At 38.2% G+C, this 14,689-nt stretch overlaps 1 protein-coding gene across 4 annotated transcripts in view; it reads left to right on the top strand.

Moving 5' to 3' along the window:
- The window catches only part of SLC8A3 (solute carrier family 8 member A3), a 225,764-nt gene that overhangs the window by 179,179 nt on the left and 31,896 nt on the right, over positions 1–14,689 (top strand). For 2 of the 4 annotated variants that reach the window (XM_087921722.1, XM_087921721.1), the window contains exon 3: positions 3,731–3,837. In XM_087921722.1, coding sequence (XP_087777848.1) covers positions 3,731–3,837 — 107 coding nt within the window. Of the gene's footprint in view, positions 1–3,730; positions 3,838–6,042; positions 6,122–6,223; positions 6,328–14,689 lie in introns of all 4 variants that reach the window. The other 2 variants (XM_087921724.1, XM_087921723.1) reach the window with 2 other exon arrangements.

Raw genomic sequence — 14,689 nt, 5'->3', positions numbered from 1 at the left:
GAGCTGGTGAGCTGTGATCCTGTTGTTTGGCTTCGCGTTCGTGGTCGTGCCACATCTTCATGGTGGGCGTCAGTTCACTTCATGTATGGGTCGGAGGGGTTTGAAGTGGGTAGTGATGCAGCTGCGGTACAGCTTCTGGTCCATGGTCATGTCTCATCTTCTGTGTGGGTGTGAGTCTGCTTTCTATGTGGAAGTGTGGTGGTAGCATCTTGTTTGGCCCTCGTGGGTGTGAGTCTGGTGTCATTCTTCATGTTAGGTACTCGTTTGTTAATGAGGGCAGGTTTCCAAATGGCTGGTAGGTGGGAGGTATCATCTCGTTTATTCATGCTGTGTGGGCATTTTTCTATCTCTATGGCTTCTCTGATTATTCTGTTGTTGAAGTGTTCGGTTTTGGCAATAGTTCTGGTATTTTTAAAGTCAATCTCATGTCCTGTGGCTTTGGACCAGGGAAGAGGTCGATTCTTCTTTTTTGATTGTGTTCTTGTGTTCTTCAATGCGTGCACTTATTCTTCTGTTAGTTTGTCCGATGTATGTGGTGGGGCAGGCAATGCAAGGGATTTCGTATACTCCTTGGTTTTCTAACTCGATTTTGTCTTTAGGGTTTCTTAGGATGGTGGATATTTTTCTGTTTGTGCAGAATGCTGTTTTAATGTTGTGTTTTTGGAGGATCTTGCTGATTTTGTCTGTAGTGCCTTTTTAAATATGGGAGGAGGGCTTTGCCGTTCTCTTGTTCTCTGTCTTGGATTTTGGTTTTAAATATGTGTTGATCCAGATAAAAAGCCAATAGTTTTTCTAGCCATCCCCATCACAATATTTTTTTTCAACATTTTCTTTTACTCTAGCATACACCTTTTGTTATTCTGAAATTGCTTAAAAAGTTGTTATTCTTGCATGAAGGTGAAAATTGTCAGAGTGGGCGAAGACATCTTATATCTATGTTTCTGTCCTTATAGTTTCTAAGAGATGTTTTGGTTTTTGAATTGGCAAAATAGATGTTTTGGGATTTGGAAATTTGGAAACACTGCATTCCTCTGAAGTATGACAACAAGCCCTTCCTCAACAATTCTAGCTGTGTTCCCACAGAGATAAGACTGCTATTCCAAGAAATGAAATAGAAATTCTATCTAGAATATAATATCTCTAGGAATTTATAAAAAGTCTCCTTTTAATTGTTACTATTTATGGCAACCCAACCCCACATCCATCAAAGGTAATGAGTGAATGAATTTTTAAATGCTTATCTGAGAAGTTCAAAACATGATATTACTATGTAAGCCAGCCTGCTCCAACTTACTGATATACTGAAACAGAAAAGGCTGTGCTGCTAAGAATTCTTAGTAGTATAACTCCAACATATAAGGAATGGTAGATTAATCTAATAGTCTAGATCAGGGATGTCAAATTTGCAGCCCACAGGCCATATGTGTCATGCACTGGCCATGCCCACCCCCGGTTTAGCAAAGGGGCAAAAGTTGTGATACATCACATGACAACATGTTGTCACGAGTTTGACACCCACGGTCTAGATTATTTAGTTTTGTTATTTTCAAAGAAAGAACATCGAGTTAAAATAATGCCATAATTAGGGGGGAAATAGACAGTTTGAAATTATGCTGATACTCTAATACATAAATGCATCTTTATCGTAATTAGCCTTCATTGTCTGATAGCTTTTGAAGGCAGTAAACTGTTATAAGCATTAAACCAGGCTTTGCTGATTTGCTGAACAAAGTAAACAAATCTGGACCTAGTTAGAAACTTGTTTGGGAAACTAATAGGAAATATAATCAATGTGGAGGATGAAGTAGATAATCATGAACTACTCCACCAAAACACTTTACAGGGATATGTTTATGCAGTATATTTAACCATACTCTAATAATGTATCTTGATTTTCAGGAAGTATGAAAGTCAAACAAATCATGGCATTTGGTGGCTTGAATTCATACCAAACCATTTGTTTAACTTTATGGAATAGCAATAGCAATAGCACTTAGACTTATATGCTGCTTCACAGTGCTTTACAACCCTCTCCAAACGCTTTACAGAGTTGGCATATCGCCTCCAACAATCTGGGTCCTCATTTTACTGACCTTGGAAGGATGGAAGGCTGAGTCAACCTTGAGCGGGTGAGACTCGAACTTCCAAATTGTGGCAGCCGGCAGTCAGCCGAAGTAGCCTGCAGTACTGCATTCTAGCCACTGCACCAACACAGCTCGTACTTGGTAATTCATTTCTGTCAAGGAATCATAAGGTTGAGGACACCAAAGTGGATTGATATTATATTTATACTCATGTATTTATTTTTGTTTGTTGACTAAGTTCATGCGACTTTGTAAACAAAGCTGGGAATCCTTATGGAGTCTGTAGTATATGAAACTACTATATATAGATAAGGTAAAAAAAAATAGCATCCACAAACATTGATGGCTTTGCTACTGAATATCTGTGCACAGATGTGGTTTGTATACCACAAAATGCCACTGGGATGCCTGAGGCAGATATCTTTCCAAGCCAAGAGTATAGTGGCTCATTTCACACTAAATAGCAAGCCATTAATAAGCCAGTAAGCGGTCCTTGATACTCTCTGAGCTTGGTTGTTTTTTTTGCAACTGTTTCATTTCCAAAACTAGGTAAAATCATCAATGCTGGTCATGAATCACAGTTAACACATCTTAATGGGTGAGTATATATACCACAGTAAACCCAACCCAGATTATGGCTTAGTGCATTGTGCAAATATTTATTTATTTTATTCTGTAAATAGCAGCCATTGTGGAAAGCTGACCAGCACTGGGACTGTAGAAGATAGGAAGGAGGTATTTTAGTTTTCTCTTCCATGTTAGAATGGCTCCTGGAGGCTTCTTTTGAAAAACAAACAGAACGATTTTTGTTGGGTAGGTTGGGAAATTGTTCTCTCACAATCATTGTGGCATACATATCTCAACTTTTCAGTTATTAAGGGGGAAAATAGATTAAGATGAGGGATTAGAAGATAGATAGATAGATAGATAGATAGATAGATAGATAGATAGATAGATAGATAGATAGATAGATAGATAGATAGATAGATGCAATAGCAATAGCAATAGCCCTTAGACTTATATACCGCTTTATAGTGCTTTATAGCCCTCTCAAAGAGGTTTACATAGTCAGCATATTGCCCACAACAATCTGGGTCCTCATTTTACCCACCTCGGAAGGATGGAAGGCTGAATCAACCTTGAGCCTGGTGAGATTCGATCTGCCAAATTGCAGTGGGAGTAGCTTGCAGCAACCAGTAACCACTGCGCCACCAAGGCTCTTTTTTAGATGATAGATAGATGATAGATAATATGCTTTTTAATATTCTAGTAAAGCGAAAATGCTTAAAGCTGCATCAAATTACTTAAGAACACCTTAAACGTACACTATACATTGCATAAATTACAGCAACAGACATGTATTTCTGTTTTTAATTAAATGTGAAAACTGTCAATAGAATTATAGATATGACTGGATATCTGAGATGCTATTGCTGGAATATTTTTTTAATGATCTGTTTCCATTGTCTATGCAAATGCTCTTCCAGATTAGCCAGACAGGATATAAACATTAAAATTCTTTGGGGTTTTTTTCCATAATGGGTGAGTAAGCTTTGACCATTTAAATTCTCTCTTTTCTCCCTCTTTTGCCCAGCTTGCTCACCCCTTTCTTCCCATTATGACATTTATTATTTTTCCATTCACAGCAAAACTATTCACATCAAGGTAATTGATGAGGAGGAGTATGAAAAAAACAAGACTTTCTTCATTGAGTTGATGGGTCCTCGAATGATGGATATGAGTTTACAGAAAGGTGTAGTACTGGCTCTCCCAACTAACATTAACACTCTTCTTTCCTCTTTTTCTTCTTTCCTACCTTTCTTTTCTCGCTATCAATGGCCTCTTTTTTTAATTTTCCAATTGCTCTATCCTTAACACCGCTGTATCTGCACAACCCGTCACATGGTACTGATGGAAGTTAGCAAGATGGTGTGCTTTGTTTACCTGATAATGCAGTGCGTGTGTGTGGGCGTGTGTATGTGGGTGTGTGCTGATTTGACTGAAGGATGTCAATGAAGTAATGGGGCATTGGGGTTTTCAAATCCATCTTCAACACTATAGAAATAGGCCATAGAGCTCAACTTTGCAGCACAATACAAACTTATATGCATATTGGGAGCCTTCCAGCTCAGCGTGCTTTTAGCATACCTATCATTGTCCCAAGATCTGCATACTAATAATAGTTTCTTGGCTTGCAAAAGAAAATGGTTATTCATTTTTTTGTACAAAACAAGATGTTTTATGAATCAATGGGCCAACATACTAAAAATATCATTCTTGTCTTCTGATAAAATCATTTAGCATTTTAACTTCAAATCCATGCCGGTTCAATGTACCATGGAAGGGGACTAAATATTTCCTCTAATTAAAAGCTATTTATTTAGCGATAGAGTTGGCAGAGAGATAATGACTTGGCTCAGTTCCTCCAATAACGGGGTGTGTGTATATATATATATATATAGTTGAACAGAGATTTGAAATTAGTCTTCCCACATGTGCTGATCAATATTGCAAACCCTTTTATACTCATGTGTATAAACACGCTTGCTTGTCTCTAAATGGCCTGTCCTCAGCCTACTTTTTGCAACTCTACAAATTGTATGATTAATTCAAAGGCTAATTTAGTCTATGACATTTTGCATAAAGTGTTGGAACAAAAAATGTTTTTTCATTGAACCACCCAAGAATGCTCCTTCAGAATCACACATTTATTTTGATATTAGCCTGATGTCTGTATGGCCAATTGATACGGAGGCTACTGTGAACAGCCTGTGAGCAGAAGACTAGATGTGTAGAATGCATACAGTTTTGGGTTTTTGTTTTTTGCCAAAATCTCTTTCCCTTAAATGCTTCTTCATTGTCTGTAATTTGATCAAAAAATGGCTCCAATCAATCTAAACATGTGACTTAATGTGAAAACTAAGAATCACAATCCTAAAAATACATTCAAGATTTCTCACTATTCTGGAGGTTATATGAGAGAGTTGTGGCTAATACAGATTCTTGCTTGGCTGAAAAAGCTAATTCAATGTTTTATTTCTATTCTCAACATTTTGAGGCTACAGGCATATATCAGGATCTAGCACTTTCTACAAATTGAAGGAAATAATTAGGATTCCTTGAGAAAATAACAACAGAGATTGTTAGAAGTGGTCCAGGGTTTCAATCAGAAACTCAATTAATATAAATAGATAACTTCTAAGGAAAATGGGAAACCATTAGTATTCATTCTTTGTCATTCTTCATGTTCATATACTAAAAAAATAGGTAAGAAAAGAAGAAGAAATAAAGCGTCTGAGCGATTCTGAAGCATGTTGATGTAAAAGTGAACGCTGCTGAGTTTAATAGGATTTACTCCTAGCTAAATGGGTATAGAATTTCAACTTCATTTTTATAAGGGTGTCTTTTGTGTCATTGCATGATACTCGCATAGGTTGTATTATATGTTGCCCATACCCTTATAACATTGAATTTCATAAGCACTGAGCAGTTCCGTCAGCCAAAATGAATTATCAATTCTCAGTAAAGAAAATTACTGTATCAGGTATGGGGGGAAAAAAACCAAATTGCCTTTGCAGAGAAAAAGATCCAGATGGGAAAGTCCTGGCTGTTTTGTGCCTGAGTTTGTGCATGTGTGTGCCTGTATGTTAAAAGGATATTTTAATTCTGTCTTATTGCACTCTCCACCCACTGTTCAAGACAGAGAAAAATTGGCTTTTTATCCACTATGCTAAAGATGCTTGTCCCATCTCTACCTGTAGGCTGTTCTGGATTAGCCATAGTTCAGCCAGTTGATGAACTGTTATTACCATGTGACATTTGACTAAATGTGCTGCAGAGGTCACCTTCCACTAACCATCACTATAGACCAGGTTCCTCTTCCTCACTCTTTGCCTTTCCCTCCTTTCCTCCTTCCTCCCTTCCTTCCTTCCTCTAATGTTCTCTAATTCATCTAAAGATCAGCTCCAACTGATATGTCCTAGAAAGCAAGTGAAAGACCACCAAGACAATGGCAGAAGCAGGCTGCATGTGAGAAGGTGTTGGCGGTAGGGGTAGTAGTAGTGTTGACTGCTGCTGCTGAATTTGTTCCCAACCAGGCTACCCACTGTACACCCATCTTTTTCTTGTTGTCCCTACAGGAAGACCATAAGGGTTAAAATAGTAGATGAGGAGGAATACGAAAGGCAGGAGGCTTTCTTCATTGTCCTTGGTGAACCGAAATGGATGGAACGAGGAATATCAGGTGTGAGATCCCTTTTTTTAAAAAAAAAAAAAAAAAGAAACCAAGCAAATGCAGATTTCAAAAACAACCTTTTTTTCTTCTGCCTTTTTCTCTTTGATTTTTACACAGACCAAGTGTTACTCTTTTCCCTCCTATATTCTCGCTCTCGCCCTGTTTCGGTCCCATCTCTCTGCATTTTTGAGCTTAGCTTTACGATCCTCCTTTTATGCAGTGCTTGTGCCTTACAGGCTATTTGAACTTTCATGCGTTTGGATCCTTCCCTTTCTACTCGCTCTCCTTTCTCCCCCGTGTTCCTTTTTGGTCATATTTTTGATGTAATCATGTCTCATTTTCTTATATGAAGATGGAAAGTCCTTTTCTCAGAAGAATATGTTAGACTGCATGGTTGCCTCTTCAGCTTGCTCCTCCCCAACTTTGCAGAATGATTCCTGTCTTTTTAAAATTCTCTTCATTAATTACAGCTTTGTAATTAATATTACCTACTGATTATTTTTATATAAAAATATATGGATATAGACATGTACATACTGGAGTCAGATTTAACAAGTGCTGCCAACAGTAACAGCCAAGAATGTTTGCAATTAATTCCCTGCCAAAAAAGGAATCTCCAAATAGACCAAATACTTTATAGTACAACTTCATAGAACTCATGTTAGGAAGTACTTTCTCAGTATTTCAGCAAAGACATACAGGGTCTAAGACAAGTCTCCCTGGCCATCTCATCCCAGCCGACTCACCCTGGACAACTCACTGAGGGACAACTCCCCACAGCCAACTCAACATGGACAATTCAACCCAAGAGAAGAACAAATGAATTTCAGCAGACCTTGTCTTGCTTTAAGTCTGAACCTGCTCAAGTCAGACATCCCCAAGTTAGCTGGAGTTAGCTGCCATTCTACTCTTCAGTTATCCCATATTGAATTGTCCCACAATCGGCTGTGGCAAGATCGCTGGGGTGAGTTGTTCCATTCCGGACATACAGGCATGTCAGCACTAAAGAATTTCCAAGATGGAAGTCAAAGCATGCTTTGAGGAAATCTACCTTAATTTTCTGCCTTCCAAATGTGTTGAACCACTCACCAGAAGACCCGTGCTGGCTGCAAATTCTAGAAGTCTGAGAACCACAAGCCTGGAGGACCACAAACCTGGGGAAATCTGTCTTCAGCTGCCTTTGCTTTGTTTGTTAACCCACTTATGCATCCCAGAGATTTTGTGTCTGACCTTGGATGTTTCAAGAATCTTTACACAACAGTTCTTCTCTCTAATGGGTCGCATTAACAAAGATCTAGTGGACTTTCATATATTTTCTATTCTTCTTCACAAAATACAAAAACAAATAAAGCTCATTAAAAAGATGCCTATAACAATGCTTAGAAATTAAAAGTAGATCAGTAAAGAATGCTTCATAATATGCATTGTACAAAATATTCAGACTATTTAGTTTTTCTATTTTAGTTTTTTCAAGGAAAAATGGTATAACAGAACTATGCTTCAGAACTATGGAGTTAACACTCTTGAAAAACAAAGAAAATGACAGCTCTTAAGTATTCGTAATAGCAGCATACTGCTATTGCTTCTGTCATTAACTTTATGTTTTATTCCAGACTATACTTCATTCAAGGGGCAAAACAGAACAATTGTTCCAAAGTTACTTTTTGAGCTGGAAAGTTTGTTACCAGCCATTCTTTGCTGGGTTTTCAGAACCCAAATTAGATTCCTCTGATGATTCCTTATTTGTAAACTTTCATCGTTTTTTTCTGAAATCCTTTTATACTCCAAATTTCTCTTTTTTTTTTCATCCCAACACTCCACTACAAGCAGCCCACATCATGGCTACTTGGAAATGTTCATGTGATCTCTGTACATCTACCAACAATTCACATTAATGTGAGTTTTAAGCCGTTTTAATCACGAGAAAGCGCTGATGCTATTTGAAAAGTGTTTTATATATTATGCATTCCACTGAGATGGTGTTTCACTGGAATCAGGGAACCGGAGGTTAGAAGTGGTTTGATTTGGTTGTTTGCTTGCTTGTGCAGTTTATCATCCACCCAATCCTAGTGGGCTTTCAGCAGTTTATTGATGTTAAAATAACTTTAATAAATAATATATTACTTTTAAGCATTAAAATTACAGTAACAAATATGTAAGCACTGGTAGTGCCTTCCCAATAGAGCCAGTTTTTAATTTACTGGGTTATTCACCATTCCAAACTATAAATGGCTCCAAGAGGTTTACTTACCTCATCTATTCATCATTAAAAAGATTTTTTTTTAAAAAACATTATAATAGCAACAATAACAACCGTATGAATTAGTACAACAGCAACAAACTGTTAGCACTGGGAAGTACCATGGTCAAAACTATTTCCGTATAGGAGAAGCTAGCATAAGCAGATGTCCACTATACCAGGAAAGTGGGTAATGGCAGAGAAAGCATCATAACAAGGCAGTTTACAAATGTGTGTCATCATTACACAAACACCATTATCATTAAAGAGATTCTGAGGGCCAAGCTTCTTCCTCTCACACCAACGGTGAACAGTGTGCATTCTGCCTAAGGGAATTGAAGCAACCAAAGAGGAAGTTGATGAGTTGTAGAAATGTTGGATCATCTTACCCTAGGCTAATGTTACATGCCTTGTTAGGGTCTCGTGCAGTTTTGTCTTCTCACATCTTTAATGATGTGACTTTGGGACAGACATGTACTAATGAGTGACGAGAAGAATGTGCCAGTTTTTAATAGATACCAAGCTTGGACTCATAAGCTCTATTATAAGCTGGAATTGAATTGCCCCGCCTGAGCTATTTCTGATAGCAAAGGAAGCCATTTTCCTGCTTCTGTAAGCTATGTCTGTCCGCAATAAAAAGCTAAAATCCCTTTCTATATTCCTGAATCTTAGTTCATAGAATTCTTCAAATATTCATGCACTACATTAGAAGGGAAAGAGAGATAAGCACTCTTTTAATAGGCTGAAGCCCAAATGGTAGTCAGAGATCTCAGACCTTCAGGAGTTTAATGTTTTAAATCTATTATTCTTGAGGCCACGCTTGTTGCAAGGAGCACAAGCCAAACCTCAGGGGGGAGAAAATCAGCTTTGAAACGAAGAAGATGCAAGTGTTGGAGAGAAAGTTCCTTCCATAGGTACATTCTATTCATATATGCCAGAGGCTGTGGATTTAAAAATAATAATAAAAGGAAGGTGTAACAAAGAACAATTGACACTCACCCCTGGTGCTTTTCTCATGTCATTTGCTTCAGTGAGTGTTTCCCCCTCCCAGCTTTTCAATATCAGAGCTAGAAAGCAGAAAAATGTCCCAATAAACTGTTTTGAAGGATATAGATTGCCAGCTGAGGAGCAGATCCAATGTTTTCCAGATGTTCTAAAGAATCTCCTTGTCATTGCTTATGCTGGTTCAGGCTAATAGTAATTGAAGTCCAAAAAAATCTGGAACATACTAGATGGACTGCCTCTATTTTTTTCTGCAAAAATGTGACATCCCTGCCTTCATTTCATATTTGAAAATAGCCCCGTCAAATGCAGTACCATCCTGAATTTCCTCCTGCTGTGTTAAAGGTACAGTCCAACACAGTTACTATTCAAATAGCCTTTTGCTGCTGCCTTAAGCAACTATTAAATAGCCTTACAAAAGTGAATGTATTTAAAAGGGTATCATTACCAATTCCGAATTCTGTTTATTCAGTATACTTGTTAGCAGGGGTGGGATTCTACCAGTTCGCACCTATTTGCTAGAACCTGTTGTTAACATTCTAAGCTGTTCGGAGAACCGGTTGTTAGAAGAAATTACTGGCCTAATCCTGTAAGGAAGGCAGGAAGGAAACATTCTGGTGTTGCTTACAGAAACTGCCTCTCCATTAACCCTTATTACATTCTTGGCAGGCCTAGACTTCCTGTCTCAGGAACATCTCTGGGGTTTTTTCCCTCCTTTGCTGGTACTTTGCTTGTGTGGAGTGACCATTCAAAGTTACAATGGCACTGAAAAAAGTGATTTATGATCATTTTTCACACTTACGACTGTTGCAGCATCCCCACAGCCAGGAGAGGCTAGGCTAGGTGATGCGTGCCTCGATGTGAGTGATATTGAGCTGGCCATGCACAGCCAATAACATGACCACCAAGCCACGCCCACCCAGTCACATGACCACCAAGCCACACCCACCAACTAAGCCACGCCCACAGAACCAGTTGTTAAAAATTTGAATCCCACCCCTGCTTGTTAGGTTTTAAATACTGGGCCCCTTCTTTAATAGGTATTTCTGTGGAAAACCTATGCAGAATGGTTAGTAGAAGCCGTCATTTATTCAAGGTCAACAACCACGATGAGATTCAGGCTTATTTTTAAAAACCGTTCCTTGCAATGCTATTCTCTAGAGCTTCCCATCTCAACTCATAAACTTCTATTAAGCCCGAAGCAGCAGTCAGATTCTTCAGTTGCAATTGGCTAGGCCAGTTAAGTCATGAAGCCTGTATGGATTTCACTGACATAGTATTAAGTGAAATGGTATGGTATAGATTAGGTTTTCTCTTGTCCTTGAAATTAGATGATAAATTATAGGACAAATCTGTAAAACTAAAGGGAAAAAGTTCAGCTCCTATTTCACAATGGTGGTTCATTTTTATTGAGACGAGATTTTTTTTAAAATTCCAAATGGTGATACTTCTCCAGATTCTTCTCTAAAAATCAAAGTAATATTTCATTCTTCTTGCTAAACCATAGGCAAATATAGAAAGGAGTACAAATCAGAGTTAATTTAGAAGTGAAGATGGTTGTCTTTAGAAATAATTGCACAAATGTAAGAAATTAATTCTTAGAAAATAAAATGCTAAGAGTCGTGTTTAGATGTATGAAATAGAAGATAGTACAATGAGATTTAATTAGAAATCCAAATACTTAAAAGATCATTTATAATCAAAATTAAAAATACTCCAAATAAAATATTCTTGACAGAAGCATACTATCAATTAGCACATAGAAATGAAAAGAACAGCAGAAGTGATTTTTAGGATTCGTATTCAAGTTGTTTCTTGTTAGTAGTATCAAGCTTTTTGGCTAATTTAGAATGAACCAGTTACTGTAATCAGCCTTCATAGGCCAAAACCATAAACTGACAGTTCAGAGTTTAGAATTAAAAGCAATATGTATGTCTTGATCTCAAGGGGCCAGGAGAAGCACAGATTTGTTTAAATTCCCTTTTGCTTCAAAGCTGTATAATGATCTGTAACTTACATAGTGGAGCTTTTAAAAAGTCTTCACAATAGGTATGGGGAAAGGCATCAATTATTCTTATCCTGCTATAAAATTTATTCATGTCTGGGAACTGTTATAAGTGAAACTTCACTTCTACCAATAGAAGACAATATTTATAGCCCAGGGTTGAACTGTGGAGTTCTTGGTGCTCTCCGACCTTGGTTGTTTCCTTGAAAACATTTCATTACCCAGCTAGGTAACATCTTCAGTGCTATGGGATTTACTTTCTGATTATATACAGAAAGTTTGTCCTGCCATTGTTGGTGGGAGTGTTCTTTTCAGCTTGGCTAGTTCCTTGATTAGGCTGTTGTTTACTGCTTGATTTTTTGTCTGCTGTGGGTCCTGGCTTTGATCCCTGCTGGACCAACCAGGGATCCCAATATATAGGTAAAGAACTTAGAAAAAAAGTTTAGACATCTCACAGTGGGGAGAAAATATTATATCAACTGCCTACCACAGTGCCTCCAGAGAATTTAAAAAAAAAACTAATAATAGATGAAATTATGGTTTCCTTCAATGTCACAACACTTTACATCCATAAACCAAGAACTAGCAAAAGAATCCATGGTAACTGTACTATACAATATAGCCAACCTAACTAAATACACTAAGTTCAAAATACTCAGAATCATACATCATGGGTCCCATCCAGCTTTATCTTACTACATGCATTCAACAAATCTGAGGGACACCCATGGGATCATTACTCTCAGGATTTCTAGGAGAGACTGTAGTGCAGTGGCTAGAAAATATTGCACTCTCATGCATACAACCCAAAGTATGGATCTGTTTTGTAGATGACACCTTTGTCAATAAAAAAGGAACAACTAGAGAAGAAATATGAAAGAATGTCTTCAAAGGAATAAAAGTCACAAGGGAAGAAGAAGACAACAACACGCTCCCCTTCATAGATATCCTCATCAGCAGAGGAAACGGCAGCAAATTAGAAGCACAACTTTATCAAAAAACCTACCGATACTAACCAAGTGTTCCACTTCCAAATACCAACAAAAGAAGCTGTGTAAGAGCATTATGAGCCCTGGTGGCGCAGTGGTTAGAATGCAGTACTGCAGGCTACTTCTGCTGACTGCCAGCTGCCTGCAATTTGGCAGTTCAGATCTCAAGGTTGACTCAGCCTTCCATCTTTCTGGGTTCAAATTGTTGGGGGCAATATGCTGACTCTGTAAACACTTAGAGAGGACTGTAAAGTACTGTAAAGCGTTATATAAGCCTAAGTGCTATTGCTATTATTCAGATGAGCACAAATGCACTGCAATTATCCAGAATATCAAAAAAGGAAACACCACCTATACAACATCTTCTAACAAAATGAATATCCACGTAAGTTTATAAAAAAATTTCCTGATCACTCAACCTATTACAGCGCAACCATCGTAAGCTATGAAAAGGATAGCACTCCCCATACTTCAGAAGGAACCAACAGACTATTGCAACCACATGCCATCACTGTAGTATATAAACTAAAGTTCTCCAAAATATCTTAAGTAAACCAAAAGACCCACTAGCCCAAGAAGAAAAAACAGGGTTCATCTACAATACACAGTGTGAGGACTATAACAGCCACTCTCTAGGACAGACAAGCAGAAGACTAACAGAACACATCCATGAACATCAACTAGCAATTAGAAGACACAATAAAATGCCTTAATTTGGACAGACTTAACTATAGTTTCAGGTGGGAAATTGCGCATACTAGACCGAGCTAAATTAGGGAATTCCCAAAAGCTTGGTATTCAGACAGATCAACATGAACAGAATCATAGTCTTCTTTTCTTCTTTTTCTTCAGCGTTTGTCTCGCGCTCTGGCGAGGTCCGCTAATGTCCTTGAGTACTGCTTCCACACCTCTCTGTCTACCACATACGTCGGGTCTGCCTTCGCGATCTCTAGATCGGCCTTGATCGTGTCCATCCAACGTTGCTTAGGTCTACCACGCGGTCTCGCTCCTCCGACAGTCACCTTCATTGCAGATTTGATGATGGACAGTAATTCTGTCTCGAACAGAATCATAGTGATAAACCATATATAGACAACTTTTAAAAAATACAATTAAAAAACTAGAAACAAAAAGATAAGAACACCTCCTTGCCATGAATCAACACCCAGGTAAGTAGGGATTGATACCAGAAGCAACACCAGACAATCAAGCAGGAAACAACATCCTAAACAAGGAACTACCAAGGAGAAATCTACATCCCCACCAACATAGACAGGACAAGTTATTGTATATAAATAAAAAGCAAACCTCACACTCTTCTAGCACTGAAGATGTTACTACTGAATAATGAAACATCTGCAAGAAAACAAACAAGCTCAGAGAGCACCAAGGATTCCACTTCACATTATTGCTAAATGAGTACATTTGCCAAAACTTGACTGAAAAAATCTGGATGAACACAAGATGGCAGCAATCAATTAGAGATTTTTTTTTGATCCCTTCATTGCTATCTAGGAGTTACTGGAAGCTAGTTGTATACCCCATGAAGTGGTGGTAAAATAGGTTATATAAGATAGGTAAAGTGAAATTTCATTCCTCATTGAGTGACAGTAATTCAGCTAGGGTGATACAATTTAATTTCCAAGTATGAATCATTGCATCTGTCTGATTTCCATATTAATTTTTACTGAAACCAAAGTTACTTCCTTAGGTGTAGCCAATTTAAAGAGTTTTAAATACAGTAGTAGAAATAGTAGAAATCCCTAGGCCAGCAGCTAAGTGCCAGTAGCTAAGGACCAAGGAACCAGGCCATAGGTTCTAGTCCCATCTTAGATACAAATCTAGGTGCACGACCTTGACAGGAGCTCCTTTCAGTCCTAGGAAGAAGTCAAGGGCAAACCACTTCCCAAAATCCTGCCAAGAAAACCGCAGAGACTAATCCAGGCAGACATCAACACTGACTCGAAGGCAACCTCCCCGCCCCACCCAAAAAAGCCACTAGCTGTGCCCCAGATTCTGGTCTTGTGTTGCAAATTTGTATATTGATTGCTTCCACAGTCCTCACCTCCAAGTCCTGTCCCTCCCACCCTACATGCCTGCACCTTTGTTCATGAGGGAAAAGGGGAACCTCTGAAA

This window comes from Pseudonaja textilis, chromosome 1, assembly GCF_049901715.1.
Source record: "Pseudonaja textilis isolate UNSWEBS1 chromosome 1, rPseTex1.2, whole genome shotgun sequence".
Lineage (NCBI taxonomy): Eukaryota > Metazoa > Chordata > Lepidosauria > Squamata > Elapidae > Pseudonaja > Pseudonaja textilis.
The sequence above is the reverse complement of the archived record's forward strand: the minus strand, read 5'-3'. Positions and strand labels throughout refer to the sequence as shown.